The sequence below is a fragment of the Rhynchophorus ferrugineus genome, unplaced genomic scaffold (assembly GCF_030347505.1).
Source record: "Rhynchophorus ferrugineus isolate W39M unplaced genomic scaffold, kcgeb_rfMv2 rfM9, whole genome shotgun sequence".
NCBI lineage: Eukaryota > Metazoa > Arthropoda > Insecta > Coleoptera > Curculionidae > Rhynchophorus > Rhynchophorus ferrugineus.
This window is the reverse complement of record NW_027472588.1, coordinates 11898067-11917548: the sequence shown is the minus strand read 5'-3', so window position 1 is coordinate 11917548 and position 19482 is coordinate 11898067. Positions and strand designations below refer to the sequence as shown.

Sequence of the window (19482 nt, the reverse complement as noted above, 5' to 3'; positions counted from 1 at the left end):
CCAATTAAATACCCAAGTGTTAATTTTGATTACATGTTGACAGGAACGTCAAATTACGTATTATAGGTTAGAGGCATAGAGTCTCCCGAATAACTAGATAGTTAAATATTATAAAAATGGTATTTTTGTTTTTTTTTCACAATAGTTTTCCTGTTTAATACCTTGTGTTTTAGCACGGAAGATTAAAAGTTAAATCTAGTGAAGAGCAGAAAGCAGAGAAAAAAAAAGAACAACAAAAAAAATTAGTGGCTTATCAAATGGGGATGAAGAAGATTTTATCATCAAGACAAAAAGAAACATATGATAAAGAATCTTTCGGAATATCTGCTCAGTTACTATGTGTGAATCCAGATATTTATACATTGTGGAATTATCGTAAGGAAGTTATATTAATCGAACAGGATAAAAGGTAATAGAGTAGAATGTATTTGTTTATTGTTAGGTATCTCTTGATATATGTTATAGTAAAGAAGACGAAGTAGAGGGAGAAGAGAAATTTGGACAGTTTCTTAATACAGAAATTTCACTAACTGAACAATGCCTTGTTGCAAACCCAAAATCATATGGTTCTTGGCATCATCGTTATTGGGTATTGCTTCTTCATCCAAAACCAAATTGGGAAAAGGAATTTATGTTGTGCACAAAATATTTAAATTACGATGATAGGAATTGTGAGTATTTACTACACTTAAATTATATATGTTATATATATTTGTAGTTCATTGTTGGGATTATAGAAGACTTTTAATCAACAAGATAGGAATCACATTGACATCGGAAATCAAATTTTCTACTGATAGATTGAATGCAAATTTTTCAAATTATTCATCCTGGCATTATAGGAGTACATTAAGAGAGCTAGATCAGTCATGCGTGGAAGGTGAATTATCTCTTGTAGAGAGTGCGGTGTTTACTGATCCAGCTGATAGCAGTGCCTGGTTCTATTTGAGATGGGTTTTAAGTAACCCAGCCTTAACCAAAGATAAAAAGGAAAAGTTAATGGAGCAATTTGAGCAGTTGGAAGAGTTAGAACCTGACTGCAAATGTATTATGTTTTTCTTAGAATTAAATTTATATTCACTAAGGTTTATTTTAGGGATTTTAATGGCAAAGTGTTGGTTAACAGGAAGTTTAATTTTAAGTGATGGTGATCATACTGATGATAGAGTATTATATTATAAACGTCTGTTGAAATTAGATCCTATGAGAAAAGGTCAGTATCAACAATATCTACAGTTAAAGGATTGACAGATGATACTGAATTATTGTTATATGATTCTTATATAGTTAGTGTACATTCCTTTTATTAAACAACACGTGAAGTTTTATTTATTTGTAATATATCATACACCCTCTAAAATGTACTTTATTCCATTACTTCAATGCCTTATTCTATTTTGTTCTGTTGCAATTTTTTCCTTAATTTTGAGTTCATCAATATTAACCTTAAACAAAAAGAAATATTTCGATATAACATATTTCAATACCAATAAATTAAATATACCGTTTCTCTTAAACTAATATATTTGTTGTTGTTTTCGGGTTTACCCAACGTTTCTAGATATTTTTCTCTAAGATACAGCACGGTGTCGATGTGGGATTTATGTTTTGTTGCAAGATCTAACGCCCTAAAAATTTAAATCATTAATATCTATTTTAGTTGTATGCTTGAGTGTTATGATTTACCTAGTCCAATTATGTATATTAATGTTAATGTAAATGGCTTGAAATACCATTCCATTGTGAAGTAGTATGGATTCTGCTTCATCCGTTTTACCACCCAATAAGGCCATGTGAGCTTTCTGTTCTGCTTTGCTAGGTAGAGTCTAAAATAATGTTAACAATAATTAAATGAAGAGAAAATTTTGAAATTTAGTTTTTGATACCTTTATATGTTGTATATAAAATACTTTTTCATAATTGTTTATATTAGCAAAAGCTTCTTCCGCTATATCAATAGTTTCAGAGTTTGATTGAGTGGCCAAAACGGCCAAACAGGCCCAGACCATATCGTTATTAACGCTTCTGCATAAATCAAGAGCCTCCGACCATCTGTTATCTTGGATTTTCCTATAACATATTTTTTTTTTCCGGATAATCGAACATATTATTCAGCTTGAGTACTTACTTATGGATTAATTCAGGGAAGGGCGATATTGCCACACTAATCAAAGACCCATCAGCCTTTCTAATCGAAACCGAATTTCCGATAAAGTCATTTATTCTTGGATTTCTGCCCAATTCCGGCGAGTCATATTGCAATGAACATATATGTAATAGCTTTGAATTGAACGCGGCGGATGGGCAATACCATACAATCAATTGCGCATCTTGTATAGCCGCCAGGATGTTTATCGTGGAGTTCCATTTAAATGAATCAATTTTTCTCCCTAAAAATTATCACTATATATCGTAGGTTGCGTATGGTTTTATTTGTCAGTCTGTTTAAAAGACGTCAAAATACGTTTTAGTGTACATATTAAATTTACCCAATTTTGAAAAGCATCTGCTTGCGCTTTTAACTTGTACTATGTGTAAATCCTTGGATTTATCCAGAATTGCTAAAGTTCGACAAGTTGGCGGGCCCTGTTGATCCAGAGATATTTGGACAACAGTCGCAGTATGCTGGACAGCTATTGACGATTCGTTTGTGTATCTATTATTAGACAAGTCTATGATGTGTATCACTGAAAAAAAGCCTACTTAAATTTATTGCATTTTAATATCCATTTTTATACGTTTTGGATCGTTTGCGTCTCTAACGGCGAGAGCGTCATTCGAAAACGATATCAAGGCAGATCTTAGGTAATCTAATCTCATATTTGGCCATCTTGGTTGGCCGGTTAACTTCCCCTGGTAGTTATATATTCCGATATTATTTTTTTCAATGATCAGCAAGTTTCTAAAACAAAAATTGGGGTTTTAAAGTACGACTTGATAATGTTTGTGATGCCCACTTCTCCGTTAGTTCCAAATGATTTACAGCGCCATCTTTCAACTCGAAAATAAACGGAGTATTCCAGTTGTTAGCTCCGTAAATGAAACATTGCGACGGTGTAGTTAGTACCAAGTGATCGTATCTCATCGCCATTTGAATGACCCTCTCGGGCAGTTCTAGATACTCGACAGTGTCATCTAAAATATTTTTCACCGTCACCACTTTTCTTTCGCTTAGAGACGCCCTAAAATTAAATTTTATTGAATAATCCTTCTGTATGAATGGCAGGCATGAAAAACTGTTACGTGTAATTCAGATAATGGACGTGTCTCTCTATTATATGGGCGAAAAATACATGTCCGTTAGCACAAGCACCTGCGAGTTGAGTTCCGTCACTTGACCAAGCTATTTTATAAATGCTCCCGGTTGTTGGTTTTTCTAGACATCTAGACCACTAAATATATGATCTATAATAATATATTTATATGCAAAAGCCTTATGATAAGTATCTGGCCTACACCAGGAATAGATTAATTAATGGTAAGGAATTTGAAGATAATTTACTGTTAATTGTTGTTTAATCAATTTAAATAGGCGAAACCGATGAAATGTTTTGAGTGGTCCCACCAATCCAGGCAGTGAGGCCATTATTTTGATTGGTTCGTTTGAATTGCCCTACAACGACATTTCATTGGCTCATTTATATAACGTAATTGTTTCTTCCTCTGGTTTGTTTCAGTTTGTTTATGACGCCATTTTGCGTGCCTGATATAGAATACGTGCAACATTTTTGTGACTTAATTAATTATAATCACTATTATTTGATTATAATGTATCTTCAGTTTCAACACCTTTGGATTTTCCTTGGAAGAGCTAGGTTAAGGATGTATGCGTGTGACTTATTTTGAAGGGGCTCATTTACTTAAATCTAAAATAAATTACTAATGTATATTGATTAAGATACTCATAACTAACAGGTCAATTGAAAAGTCCCCGGCCTGACACATAGATGGCGCTACTAGAATTAAATCCATATGTTTTTTAGTTAGCCCTAGCCCTCAAAAGATGCGTGTATACATTTGATAGCTGTCGGCGTTAGTTTGTGAATTATAGCATTTTGAGTGAAGTAAATCTTGTTATTGTGAAAAAAATGGATAAAAATAAATTTCGCGTGTTGATAAAATATTGCTTTTTTGAAAGGAAAAAATACAGTTGAAGCAAAAACTACCCCAGGAAAATCAACCATCAAGCATTGGTATGCTAAGTTTAGACGTGGTGAAATGATGACCAAAGACGGTGAACGCAGTGGATGCCCAAAAGAGGTTGTTACCGAATAAAACATTAAAAAAATCCACAAAATGATTTTGAACGATTTGACGTAAAGTGAAATTGAATGATAATATCTAAGATCTCTAAAGATATCAACTGAACGTGTACATCATATCATTCACGAATATTTGGGTATGAGAAAGCTCTGTGCAAAGTGGGTGCCGTGCGAGCTCACTTTTGACCAAAAACAACGACGAGTTGATGATTCCGAGCAGTGTTTGAAGATGATCAAGCGTAATAAACCCGAGTTTTTGCGTTAATATGTGATAATGGATGAAACATAGCTCTATCACATAACAGTTAAACAGTCATCCGAGTGGACTGCACAAAGCGTGGGAAAACGCAACAGTCGGCTGGCAAGGTTATGGCGTCTGTATTTTGGGATGCGCATGGAATAATTTTCATTACCTACCTTGAAAAAGGAAGGACAATCAACAGCGACTATTACATAGCGTTATTGGACCACCAAGATACTTGCTTCACCAAGATAATACACCGTGTCATAAGTTAGTGAAAACGATGACAAAAATCTATGAATTGGGATTCGAATTGTTTCCTCATCCACCGTATTCTCCAGATCTGGCCCCCAGCGACTAATTCCTGTTCTCAGATCTCAAAGGAATGCTCGTTCGGAAGAAATTTTCGTTGAATGAAGGGGTGATCGCCGAATCTGAGGCCTATTTTGAAACAAAGGACAAATCGTACTATAAAAATGGTAAAGTTGGAGGGTCGCTATAATCAGTGTATCACCCTTGAAGGGAATAAAAAACTAATTTTGCCAAAAAAAATGTGTTTTACTATAGTAGACCGGGGACATTTCAATTAACCTGTCAATATTTTGGCTCAAGGCTATTTAACCCAGATAGTTGGAATTTATTTGAACAGAACCAAAATTGCTGTGGACAAAACAATATTTAATAGAATTGGTAATCAGACAAATCAAAAGATTAAAGAATGCAAACAGAGTTGATTCGAAAAATATGTTAACTAAGCCCGGAAGCAGACAAAGAATACTCGTTATGAAAAGTAACTCGGAGATTTAAAATACCAATGGTTGGAGTACCGCCTATTAAAAATGATCGGAATAAATGGGTTCGACGCAACGATGAAAAAGCTGAATTATTCGCAAGACATTTAGCTAACATATTCCAACCGAATGATATAGAATCTACAATGTATACAAATCCTATATATTAACCCGATGAAGCTCTAAATTTAAATCTGATTTCTCCAATATAAGTTGGATTCAAAGATGTTCCGGAATGTTTTAATTTCTAGAATAATTATGCTTAAAAACCTGACAAACCTGTAGAACAAGTTGGATCTTACAGGTCTATTTCGCTCCTACCTTCGATATCAAAATTATCTGAGAACTGCCGTTGAAATGTATTAAACAATTCATAGAAATACCAGATTTCCAGTTGGGACTTCGAAATCATCACTCGACGATCGACCAAGTGCACAGAGTAACAGAGGTTGTAGAAAAGGTATTCGAAGAAAAGAAATACTGCCCTGCAATATTTCTGGACGTCTCATAAGCTTTTGACCGAGTATCGCATTTGGGATTAATCTATAAGAGGAGCAAATTGCTACTGCGGAATTACTGTCGACTACTGCCATCATATCTTTTCGACAGGAAATTTATAGAGTCTTGCATGAAGGGGCCTTCTCAACACTTAAACCTATTTCGGCTGGAGTTCCCCAGGGTAGTGTCTTGGTACCAATCCTATCTCTGCTTTATATTGCTGATATCCCAATAACAAAAGAAACAGAACTTGAAACATTTTCCGATAACACAGTTATGATGGCAAAAGATATATCTCTTCCTTAGGCTGTAGAAAAAGTACAAGTAACAATCAACAAGATCTATAAATGGATTAGACTGGAAAATACAGCTTAATAGCCCCAAATCTGTCCATGTTAATTTTACGTTGCGGCGAAATGACAAAAACTTAATTATATCACTTGACGGATGCCCGCCCCTCAAGCAGAATCAGCAGCTAAATGCCTCGGCAAACATCTCGATGGTAGGTTAAATTGGAAACATCATGTCATACAAAAAGCAGAGCAGATTAGATTCAAAGTCAAGAAAATGTACTGGTTAGTTGGAAGACACTCTCAACTTGACCTAAAATCAAAGAAATTAGTTTATTAGTCAATCACAAAACCAATTTGGATCCATGGGCTTGCACTAAAACATCAAACAAGTAATTCAATGCCGAAGCAAAGTTATAAGACTATTTACCAATGCTTATCGTTGCGTAACCAACGAAGAGCTATACGATGACCTCGACCTCGAAATCAAATGGATATACGAAGGGATTCAAGATTTCGCACTAAAACATGAAATAAGGTTGCTAAATCACAGTAACGTGTAAGCAACACAGCTACTGCACAACACGCAGGAAATCAGACGATTGAAACAAACCAAACCATACGAACATGTTTAGTGTATAAGTTTTATTCTTAACATTAGCTCAAGTAGTTTAGTTTCATGTTAATTTGGAAAATACATAGTGATGTATTAATCCCGTACTCGCCTTGCTTGTCTATTAGTGCAAGTATAACAGAACAATAGTAATAATTTAATTAAGATTGCACATCTAATGTAAGATAAAATTAATAAGATATATTTCACACTTCAAAATAGGTTTTCTTTCCAAGACCAGGCACTTATCATACCATTCTCTCGTTACCACAACTACAACTTACTCCGGAATAATCGCAGAGCCTCAGGGTGTTATAAGATCCGACTGCGAATAAATCTCCTGCTGGTGTCCAGGCGATGGATGTTATATGATGATCGTGGTGGGCGCTGGAAAACATAGGCCTGCCTTGATTATCCCATACTCTATATTTACAGTCCTCTCCTCCAGATACTAATATGTCTGCCGCTGCACTCCAAACCAAACACAGCACTAAACCCTCGTGAGCTTTCCACTGTAAGAATCACATAATATGATGGAATTCTCAAAATATTTAGGTCTGCGTGTTTTCACACAACGTAACAATTTTTTTAACCTTAGTGCTAATCTTTTTAAGATAATGTAACGGATAACTAATTCATTCATGTAGTTCTGAAATATTCATCCCTCATGGCTTGTTACGAAAAATATTAAAATTTAAGAATTATCATTGGGAGTACCCATAAGAAGTTACTTTTGGGGTGGGGAAAGTATATTAAACTGTTAGAGTTGGTCTCTATTGATTTTCTTCTTCTATTGAGATTGTTTTGTGTTCATGAATGTGATCTACTGCCCTGCAATATTCCTGGATGTCTCACAAGCTTTTCATCGGGTTTGGCATTTGGGATTAATCTGTAAGATGACCAAATTGTTACCGCGTAACTATTGTCAATTGCTGGAGTCATATCTTTTCGGAAGAAAATTCAGAGTATCGCACGAAATGGCGTTCTCGACATTTAAAAGTATCTCGGCTGGAGTTCCACTAGGTAGCGTTTTAGGACCTCTCCTTTATCTGCTCTACACTGCTGACATTCCAGAAACAAAAGAAACAGTACTTGGAACTTTGCTGACGACAGAATTATTATGGCAAACGACATATCTCCGCCTAGGGCAGTAGAAAAAGTATAAATGACAGTCAACAAAACCTACAAATGGACGAAAGTTTGGAAAATTCAACTTAATAGCCCCAAATCTGTCCACGTCAATTTTGCATTGCGGCGAAATAATAAAACTTAATTATATCACTCAATGGATGCCCGATTCCTTAAGCAGAATCAGCTAAATACCTCGGAATCCATCTTGACGGTAGATTAAATTGGAAACATCATGTTAGACATAAAGCAAAATACATTAGACAACTATACTGGTTAATCGGAAGATACTCTCAACTTTATCTAAAATCAAAGAGGTTGATTTATAAGACAATTATAAAGCCAATTTGGACCTATGGTTTGGATCTATGCCTAACGCTGTCAAAGAAAGGTTCTTCGATTGATTACCAATGCCTAACGCTACGTAACCGACGAAGAACTGCACGTTGACCTGGAAATCAAATGGATTTGCGAAGTTATCCAAGATTTCATCATGAAGATCACTAAATCATACGTGGACGCAATACAACTGCTGGACAGCGCGCAGGATGTCAGAAGATTGAAGCGAACCAAACCATATGAACTTATATAAAGTGTACCTTTAGTGTAAACTATAGCTATAAATTATTATAATTTTATTATTGAGGAATACATATTGATGTATTTTCTTGCACTCGTCTTACTTGTGAATTAATCCAAGTACAAATGAAAAGTAGTAATAAATTAATTGTAAATTAAGATTGTACTGAGTGTATCTAATAAAGATGTTATAAAAAAAAGAACGCGAGCATTGTCTTCTTGATGATTTGTTTTAAAATGGCATTATTGGAGCGGCTAGAACATTGACTTTATCGAAGTGAATACTGCGGTTATTCTTCGTTCAGGGTTCAGCCAATGTTTATCAAGCCCTAACATACGGTCCGATAAAGTCGACTATTTTAAAGGATAATAACATCGAGAGGTTTTTGAGGTCCATAAACACTAAAATAATCTCAACAAAACTTTATAAGAGCAACTCTATCGGACTTCCGGTAATTGATCAACAAATTTGAAACACAGTTGTGGTAGATATTTGATTAAATAGGACAGTCTAATTAGGAGAGCCTAAATCTTCCACCGTGAAGATGCAGAGTGATGAAACGTCGGTTTTTAATGAACTGTTTTAATAAACATGTTGGAAGCCATGTTGAAGTTCATTATAACAAACACATTTTTGCCGCATTGGTCAATCTAGAAGCAATTTCTTTATAATACGTATATTACTCAGAATAAAGAGGATTGCTATGATACATCCTATGAGTTTTTCTACAGACTAATAGGTTTGGTAATGTTTGGTATTTGAGATGCTTAACTAATTGTAGAAATTACTTTCCCTTTGCAGTGGATTCATCTGGATATTTCGTTGCACGTACTTATAAACGGCATCGGCATCGATTAAAGCACGCGATAATCAGAGGGATTTGCCTTCTTCTCACAAACCTCAGTTCTCTATTTCCCATCCGAGATAAAATATTCCAAATTTCCCTTCACAACTCTTGGAACATGTTGCTAAGTATTGTTATGTAACATGACTTTGCGTTTATTACATACTCTTGCTGATTGTTTTTCCCACAATACGTCGTTCCATTTGTTCATTCAGTTTTAGCAACTCATAACACACTTGCATAAATGGAGTAGCACTCCATTAATGGAGTATAGTCATATATATTCCGCTTCTGTGTTGATGTGGATGGCTCTTCTGGACTCACCCATGTTTTTTTTTAGGATTGGGATTGTTGTAGTACACTACAGATATACGCCAAAAAGAATGCTCTTCTTTTTTTTGGTCTGGTGAGTAATAAAGTCATGATGTTGAAAGTCCAGTTAATGCGTCTGATAGTGATTTATCCTCCTTTTGGTTCTTTCTATTGCATGTAAACCTCTGAAAATAGTTGATTCATGAACTGACTTCGGAGGTCTTCCAATCAAATATTATTTATATCCATTATCAGCGTCTTTATAAACTGAATAACTAAATAACTGCTAAATGGAAAACTGTTATTTGATGTAGATAAATCTCATATGTATCGAATTGGCACGCATAGTGTACCAAAATATATGCAAGGGCCTAATATTAATGAACAAACACTATTAACATGACTTGGTAATACGTACTCGTAATGGCTTGGTGTTGGGTGCAAGTTGCTTGATGACAACACATTTTCCTTGTGTGTAAGCTATGCTCTGACTATCGGGAGACCAGCAGGCTCCATATACCGAACTGTCACTGCTCACCACTGTGGAACGCAGCATCCCACCTCGGGACCATATCTTAATGAAACCGTCCTCGCCAGCTAATGAAAAAAGAAAAAGAAAGATAACCCTGCTAGAAACTTGACGATACTAAAAGAACCCTGGCGTGCGTGCATATTGGTCAGAACTGTTCATGCGCGTTTACTCTAAACTAGATTGACAGATGGCAAGCGCGAAAACAAGCACGTGTTGTTATTTACGAGAGTTGTGGTTAGGAAGTAATTTATAGGTTAAATTTATGTTTACAATAGTTATGTGTTATATGTAATTTAATATTTTAGAAATAGGCCTGAAAAAACATACATAGTAAATCTGAATAATAATGACTTAATAATATGGCCTTAGTGTTCAGTCAAATCAAATTGTTATGGGATATGGCAAAGAACTACAGTAGATATGCAGGTCGAAAACGATATAAAAGCAAGTAGATATCTGGAAAAAATTGTCTACAATAACACCTTTCGGTTTGGATGAACTTCATCAGACACACAGGAGAAATTGACAAATAGTGGAATCTTGAACATGTTTTAAACAGACTGGAAACTGACAGTTTAGTGATTGACTAGGACAGTGACTCGAAAGCGACAGTGACTAAAGGAAACCTTCAAGATATGTGATAATACTGTAAAATTCTGGAAATTCCTGAGGCAGATTGATTGATGAGAGTGGAAATAACTAAAGCATAATACACATAATTAATAGAGTATAACTGTAGAAAATGGTATTGTAGGGGGTGAAAGATTTATGTGTATAAATATGAGCTTTAAGTTAGAATATATGAGGAGAGGATGAATAGTGTTTTGTAGATATGCTAAATGTATTAGATAAAATTCAGTGATCAATTTTATTCAATTCAATTTTAATCAATTCTTGAAAGCAATAGTGATAAGAGATTATAACTCTAACATATAAACTATTGTGTCTTTAAAATTAGCTGCAGTTTTTCGATGTATAATAATGTTAAAATAAATTCATGTTCATAACATCTTGGTTTGGTTTGGTTTGGTTACTTGGTTAATTTATTTAGTTTAGAATTGTTTAGTTTAGAATTGTGTTGTATGAACTAAACCTTAGAGTTGATGCGGCAACATTGCGACGTTCTGGCGTCAGAATTTTAAGTGACATATTTACAAAATAACTTTGAAAATACTATATACGTAGTTTTGAAATCTAAAGCCAATTTAGAATACATACACATGCATGAGCAGTTCTGGTCAATGCACACTCATGTCAGGGTGCTTTTGCTGTCGTCTAGCAACTCATACCATTTATTTTTTAACGAGGCAAATTTGCGCCCTCCCCTCTTACGCCAGCGCCCCCCGTAACTTCTGTACATAATTAACTAAAACCCAAATTGATTTCATTAGTTCTGTATCGTGCTCGGTACGGCGCGATCTAACGAAGAGCCGTCCTTGCGACCCAGCCAGCTTTTATGGTGCATTAAAACATGACAGGAAATTGCTTTTAGAAAAGCGGGATTGTATAACCGAAATCTTCTGTCTTAAGTGAACAGCTGAGGAGAGACATTAAAATGAGGGAATTACCGTTTTGCCATCAGCCATTTCTAAGAGGATTGCGACGGCGTTTAGGTGTGGTCGGGATTACCGTCTCGCTCGTAATTAAGACGTGGAAATAAAGTTTATTTTTCCATAAATTTCCCGGCCTCCTGTTTGGGGTATCGGAAAGTTTGTGGTGTAATCGTTTGATATTGTTTGTTGTTTATCTTTGACTTAATTTAACAGGTCAATTCAAAATGTCCCCGGCTTGACACATAGATGGCGTTACAAGAATTAAATCCAGTTTTTTAGTTATCCCTAACCCTCAAAAGAGGCGTGTATAAATTTGACAGCTGTCGGATCATTAGTTTGTGAATTATAGCATTTTGAGTAAAACAACTTTTGTTATTGTGAAAAAAATGGATAAAAAGGAATTTAGAGTGTTGATAAAATATTTCTTTTTGAAGGGAAACAATAAAATTGAAGCAAAAATTTGGCTTGATGCCGAGTTTCCGGGCACTGTCCCAGGAAAATCAACCATCAAGTATTGGTATGGTAAGTTTAGACGTGGTGAAATGAGCACCGAAGACGGTGCCGTTACCGACACAAAATGATTTTGAATGATCGTAAATTGAAATTGAATGAAATAGCTAATAGCCAGCAAATAGACACTCTAAAGATATCAACTGAACGTGTACATCATATCATTCAGGAATATTTGGGTATGAGAAAGCTCTGTGCAAAGTGGGTGCCGCGCAAGCTCACTTTTGACCAAAAACAATGACGAGTTGATGGTTCGGAGCAGTGTTTGAAGAAGATCAAGCGTAATAAACTCGAGTTTTTGCGTCGATATGTGACAATGGATGAAACATGGCTCCATCATTTCACTCCGAAGTCCAATCGATAGTCATCCGAGAGGACTGCACACGATGCACCAGCTCCAAAGCGTGGGAAAACGCTACAGTCGACTGGCAGGGTTATGGCGTCTATATTTTGGGATGCGCATAGAGTAATTTCCATTGACTACCTTGAAAAAGGAAGAACCATCAACAACGACTATTACATAGGGTTATTGGACCGTTTGAAGGACGAAATCGCCGCATTTGAAGAAAAAGAAAGTGATGCTTCACCAAGCCAATGCACCGTGTGATAAGTCAGTGAAGACGATGACAAAAATCCATGAATGGGCTTCGTCTGCCGCGATTTGCAAATTCGTTTTAGAATTAGACAGTATTTTCTTTCACATTTTATTCTAGTTAAAAAGAAACAAAATGCTATCTGATAAGTTCGAACGTGTAACCGAACTAGCCTGCAAAAATCGTCCGGTTGTCAAGCGTATGAAAAATTCTTCAAAACAATAGTTTTATAATACATTTCAAATTCCTGTCAAAACAGATTGCGTCTCAGTTACTTTGAACAGGAACGAGATAATGGAGGCCCCCTCTTGCCAGTAAAATTTGTTAGAAATGTAAGAATTTTTACTGTAAAATGTTAATTTGCTGCGAATTTTATTTAAAATATTTTTTAGCGTGTTGCAACTGCACTGAATATTAGATATGAAGCGGGTGATGAATCGAGATCAGCTTGATGTTAGTTCTATCAGAGATTAAATATATGAAATGTATAAAAACAGTGAGTAGTTTTTCACTATAAACATAATTTAATAAAATTAATTCAGAGGAAACGTTAGTCTGAAAAGAATCGAAGAGGTCTAATGGAATAACCCGATATTGCTTTTAAAAGAACACTTTTTTAGAAGCATATTTTATTGTATGCTATATGAAGGAATACTTATTATTTCAATTTATGTATTTAGATGAGATATGGATATTTCAAAAAGGGACCAGTGGCATTTATACCTAATGGCAAAATGATAATGAAAATAGTGTTATGATAACAAATATTAATTGAAAATCGTAAACATTGTCTTAAAAATTGTTAGATAGATTGGAAATTAACAGCTTAGTTATTCACCTGAATGAAACTTTCTGAATATAATATGATTCAATGCTGCCAATTTATAAGACAGGGTGATGAGAGTGGAAACAACTAAAGGTGAGTATATAATTAATATATGATAACTGTAGGAAATGTTATTCTAGAGAGTATAAAAGATTTACTTGCACAGATATGCGTGTAATTGTTCAGAATATATATGAGTATTAGGTTAAAATATGCCAGGAGAGAAAGGATAACTGTTATGCAGATATGGTAAATGTATTAAGGAGAATGTAGTGATTAAATCTAGTTTTATCAAGAAAGATGCATACAGGTTGTGGTATAAGTAACTAAGGAGGAATACGGTGATCTCAAAATATCTTTACAATGAAACACTGTACCGAAGGAAACAAGAACTAAGCATAAAATTATATGTGGATTAGGTCTTCAGGGGATACAACTACATAAAAACCTCCCCCCAAACTCTAAACTAAACTCAGAGTTGATATGGCAACATGTTTGCGAAGTTCAAAACTTCTTTTGATATACTATATAATAATCACGAGTCTGTAGTACAGTTTTCATAATTAGTCACTTATTTTACTGAGCTATATAACTTGTTAAATACCTGTTAACAATCCTGTACCGTCGTTACCCCACTGTCCCACCAATATTGCCCCTTTATGGCCCTCCACGCTTCGTTCGATTCTCCCAGTTTTATTAATTATGTGGAACCTAGGAAAACATTGAAATAATTCTGGACGTTTCGACAAAATTCCGAACTCATTTTCTCTCACTTTCCGTCAGCGCACGTAACTAAAATTAAATCGCCATGTTTGCCAAGCGTTGATCCCATTCTCGGAAGAAATTGCATGTCAGTGGCAAATAGGTCTTTGTCCAGTTGAGCGATTCTCGTCGGTTGATTGATTGAAACTGACCACGACAGAATTTGGTTGTCATCACTGAAAAATATTTTTACAGGACGAAAATTTATCACTTCAATTTAACAGAGCTTAAGTTTAGTTTTCTTGCACTTACGATAATATTATAGAAATAAATTAGTTGGTTAAATAACAAGTTAAGGTTGTGAATAATTTCTTTACGTTTATTTTTATTACACTTGTCATGTTTATTAGCCACAGATAAAAGGGAGGTTTAATTCTATTAAATTAATAGTCAATTTTCGAAAAGTCCAATATCTATATGTCACTATTTTAAACTTATTACTTGTTTTAATCGCTATACTAAGAACCGTCAAGGCCTTTGATTGGTTCGTTTCGTTTTTTTGGTGTGTTTGTTTTTATTCTTGTTGGCATATTCTGAGTACAGATATGAACAGTTGTTTTAGCGGGTTTCTAATTAGTTTTCCAGAAAGTATAACCTGGTCTACTGAAAGCAAAATAATAAGGCACTGTTCTCCTTTCAAGAAGTTTCTGACTCTTATTAAAAATACGTCAAATATATGTAAAAAATCCCTCATTGCTTTTACTTGGTAGGTATACAATTATATACGTAGCGTTTTCTATTCAAAGTTATTTAGTACATACGTTATCAAGATGTTTAATGTATTGCCTGACCCAATTTGTAAATTCGTTTTAGAATCAGACAATATTCTCCTTCTCATTTTATTGTAGTTAAAACAGACACAGTGCTGTCTGATTAGTTCGAACGCGTAAACGAATGAGCCTGTCAAAATCGCCCGGTTGTCAGACGTAAGCAAAATTCTTGAAAGCAATAGTGATAAGAGGTTATAACTCTAACCTATAAAGTATTGTGGCTGTATAATTAACTTTAGATTTTAGATATACTATAATGTTAAAATAAATTAAATTTGATAACATTTTTGTTTAATTATATTATTTAGATTAGAATATTATTGTATGTCAAAGTCAAACTGAAGTAAAACCCAGAGTTGATGCGGCAACAGTGCGACGTTTTGACGTCACAAATTTAGATGACGTATGTACAAGTTAACTTTGAATTACACTGGTTATATACTGAAATATACTGTTTTTTTAGAAAATTTATATTTATCATCTTGTTACTAACAAAATATTGGTCAGTGTATAAATCTAGAATGTGTTCAAACTGAACAATGTTGAAAATATGAAACTATCGCAAAGTCAATCAACATTTGAATAGTGTCAAGTTGCATTGCATTTTAAAAATAAGCTTATTAAAGTAGCATCAATTTTTAAGGGGTTAATTATTTAAAGAATGTATAATTTAAGAATGTTTATTTATGTATTTTAGTTAAGTATCCATGCCAATACGTTGCGGCATAACGTTACTTAGCTCAGACAGTCTGGATTTTTGTTTTCGATCCATTAAACATCATATTTAACTCCAAGATACAGGGCAGCAACTATGTTCAAAAAATAAGTTAAATGAAACTTTTGTTTACAATCTGTTATAGGTAATAGTTCGTAAACCAAAATAAGATAAAAGTTTATAGAGGCAAGGTAATCTTATGCCATACTTAGCAACTCCGTCAAAATTGTTATATTATGTGGGTGGGTATTTAGATCTATTTTTTTTAAATTATAAATTTTAAACATTTTCGTTGTATAATATGTAAAAATCTCAATACTTACTACTCATCTACACTTACAAAACCAATCAAATGTTCTTACAACAAAATATTTCTTTACTATTACTCTATGAACATTTTCAGTGTGCTTTACGTAGGAATATTTAATTTTTTTTATACGGTTTAGTGATTAAAATATTAGTTCATTAGTATAATATCAGTGGGTAGTACAACATAATAGATCCTCGATCTATGAAGTGCCATTTTCAGTATGCCTGACGTAGGAATAGTGCGTTTAAAGATTATTACTTCATTAGTATATATAAGTCGGTAGTACAATAAGTAAAGCGAATTCTCGATCTAGGAAGTGTTGTGTATCCGGATGCACAGTAAAAAAAATGCAGTACCGCTTTTCTTTGAAGTAACATCCGAAGAAGATAGATAATACGAAAGACCTCAAACTGACTGGATTAAGTATGAAATAAATTTATGATTGTTACTGCGTGTTTTGTTGTATTGAAAAATAATTTGAGTAACTATCCGAATAAACATATTGACTTAAGACTACTTAACTAAGATTGCTAGGAAAATTATTTTGCATTTATTGGAGTTCACGGATTCAGGATTATACATCCCTCAACAAGCATATTTGCAAAATAATTTAAAGCCTCATCATATTTTTTTCCTATCTCATTTACTTTTAAGCTATTGTGAAGAGGATGAACATGACGTGATGAACAGGTGTTTTAGATAATTTACATTCTTTACTAAGGGGGAAGTATTACGAGGAGTTGAGAAGATTCAACTTGATACCATATTTTCAGTTCCAGATGTTCCAGTAACAATAAACAAAATTTTACGTTGTACCGCAGTATATATTTGAGATTATTTCGTAAAACTATCGGTGAACTAAGTTGTGGCTGATTTAATAGAGGTAAGGCAATATCTCATGCCCTTATCCTTTTATGCTTTATGTTTTTATTTATTGTTTTTTATTTAAATTTCATTGATTAATGAAACGTGACGTCAGGACTGTCACGTGTTGTACTACGTTGTACCGTAGTATATATTTGAGGTTATTTCATAAAACTCTCAGTAGATTAAGTTGTGGCTGTTTTAATAGAGGTAAGGCAATATCTCATGCCCTTATCCTTTTATCCTTTATGTTTTTATTTATTGTTCTTTATTTAAATTTCATTGATTAATGAAACGTGACGTCAGGACTGTCACGTGTTGTACTACGTTGTACCGTAGTATATATTTGAGGTTATTTCATAAAACTCTCAGTATATTAAGTTGTGGCTGATTTAATAGAGGTAAGGCAATATCTCATGCCCTTATCCTTTTATGCTTTATGTTTTTATTTATTGTTTTTTATTTAAATTTCATTGGTTAATGAAACGTGACGTCAGGACTGTCACGTGTTGCACTACGTTGTACCGTAGTATATATTTGAGGTTATTTCATAAAACTCTTAGTATATTAAGTTGTGGGTGATTTAATAGATGCAGGGTAATATCTCATGCCCTTATCCTTTTATCCTTTATGTTTTAATTTATTATTTTTTATTTAAATTTCATTGGTTAATGAAACGTGACGTCAGGACTGTCACGTGTTGCACCTGCGTGGCAAATTGGATCAAAGAACCAATCAATTTTTTCCCTACAGGTGCCTATAATGGAGATTTAAACCAATCAAATTATTTGAAAGAGCGATTATAACACCATCTAGACATTGGACGTAGCGAAACTTTTGCATGTTATTAACCCAAAAAAATATAAACATAACTTTTACGACTATAATCATTATGACAGTGATTGGTTTACATCGAAATAATTATGACAAGTGCCTTGAAGACAATCATTAAAATGCAGATTAGAGCTTACCTAATTGAGTAAACTTCCTCAGTGTTACTCCATCCTACGCAAGTGACCGGAACGGTTCGGTCCAGTTTCTGGCTAAGAGTCACTTTAAACTTCATGCCAAATAACCGGCTGTTTACGAATTAGACGTCAAATATTTGTGGTGAAGTTCGTCGTCGGTTCTTGATTAGTATTTGTTTTGTTTGTAGTGCCGTAGAAATATTGCCATGACGACCCGTCAAGCGGGCTACGCTTTTAATTTAATATCGTGCCTTTTCTTACGTCGAACTTGTCACTTTGAAGTTTATTATGTATTTTGTGTTGTATAATGAACTGGTTATAGTTTATTACTCAAATACTGTAATTAAATATCTTAACTGTTATGTAGTTAGGAAAAAATAAAACCCTAAATTAGTATACTATTGAATTTTATGACGTTATTGCCAATATATGTCAAATAATTTTAAAATATTTTGCGTTTAATATCATTAATAATCTGTCGGTGTTCCATTATTCCATTATAGTTGTTTAGAAGTAGTTTTTTATCCAGAGATGGCTCAGTCTTGAAACGTCAAATGTCAGTTTAGATTTTAAAAAAATTGCATTTCAAATACTATACAAAAAAAGTGAGTTGAAATTGTTGACTCTCTTGTTAAACATTTTTAGGTGTTATGTTTTGATCTTGGAAAAAGGACATTGTATACTATCCGTTTAGAGTAAATAATATTTTTAATATTTAGAATATATATTTTTCTAAATCTGTTTTCCACTAATTATTATTTTCTTACACTAATACTTAGCTGTAGTGATTGTTGGCTACTGTTATTATGTCTATTTTGTTACAAGTGTCAGAAGCATTTTTCAGAAAGATGATTGATAATTGAGATGATTTATTGATTGATGAACCATTCTATAATGTTGCGGGAAATAAATGTTTTTATTTGTACAAAAGATAAAAAATACATAAATGAAGTAGTGAAAAATATGTAGATAAAGTGAAAGTAATTAAATAAGTTGCCTAGATGAGACATATGGGACAAATAAAAGAAATTATGAATTATTAACGGTAATTGATAAATATGTAATAAAAAATATAACTATAGTGTATTCAAAGTTTATTTGTATACGCGTCATCGAAATTTGCAACGTTAAAACATCGCAATGTTACCGCATCAACTCTTGAGTTTTAGTTCAGTTTGGCTTTGACATACAACAAAATTCTAAACTAAGTAAAATAATTGATTTTTTTTTATTAAATATAATTTAAATATATAAAAACTACGGTTAATTATACAGTCACAATAGTTTGTAGGTTAGAGTTATAACCTCTTATCACTATTGCTTCCAAGAATATTGCATACGTCTGACAACTGGACCACTTTGACAGGCTCATTCGTTTACGTGTTCGAGCTAATCAAACAGCATTGTGTCTCTTTTTAATTAGAATAAAATGAATAAATATTGTATGATTCTAAAACAAATTGCGGGAAGTATTACATTAAACATCTTGATCAAACAAAAACTTTAAATAGACTATATGA

General features: G+C 33.7%; 2 protein-coding genes across 2 annotated transcripts; one reads left to right on the top strand and one right to left on the bottom strand.

Moving 5' to 3' along the window:
• Positions 1–8: 8 nt before the first annotated feature.
• On the top strand, positions 9–1360 carry RabGGTa (Rab geranylgeranyltransferase subunit alpha). Its single transcript, XM_076413620.1, has 5 exons — positions 9–119; positions 174–409; positions 466–671; positions 719–1045; positions 1097–1360. Exons 1-5 carry the CDS (start codon positions 117–119, stop codon positions 1246–1248), a joined length of 924 nt encoding a protein of 307 aa, XP_076269735.1. The 5' UTR covers positions 9–116; the 3' UTR covers positions 1249–1360.
• On the bottom strand, positions 1288–18152 carry Oseg5 (intraflagellar transport protein Oseg5). Its single transcript, XM_076413606.1, has 14 exons — positions 17966–18152; positions 14347–14511; positions 14178–14284; positions 9978–10156; positions 6980–7207; positions 3244–3392; positions 2958–3182; positions 2739–2902; positions 2490–2687; positions 2129–2390; positions 1887–2070; positions 1687–1826; positions 1505–1628; positions 1288–1445 (listed from the first exon to the last, which is right to left on the bottom strand). The coding sequence occupies exons 1-14, from the start codon at positions 18058–18060 to the stop codon at positions 1380–1382; spliced, it is 2286 nt and encodes a 761-aa protein (XP_076269721.1). The 5' UTR covers positions 18061–18152; the 3' UTR covers positions 1288–1379.
• Between the last annotated feature and the right edge of the window lie 1330 nt (positions 18153–19482).

Coding starts and splice junctions, on each gene's coding strand:
- RabGGTa (XM_076413620.1), top strand. Junction 672..718: donor AAATTACGATGATAGGAATT/GTGAGTATTTAC, acceptor ATATATTTGTAG/TTCATTGTTGGGATTATAGA. Junction 1,046..1,096: donor GTTAGAACCTGACTGCAAAT/GTATTATGTTTT, acceptor GGTTTATTTTAG/GGATTTTAATGGCAAAGTGT.
- Oseg5 (XM_076413606.1), bottom strand. CDS start 18,060: ATGAAGTTTAAAGTGACTCTTAGCCAGAAACTGGACCGAACCGTTCCG. Junction 2,391..2,489: donor CAGATGCTTTTCAAAATTGG/GTAAATTTAATA, acceptor GATAATTTTTAG/GGAGAAAAATTGATTCATTT. Junction 1,827..1,886: donor TTTATATACAACATATAAAG/GTATCAAAAACT, acceptor ACATTATTTTAG/ACTCTACCTAGCAAAGCAGA.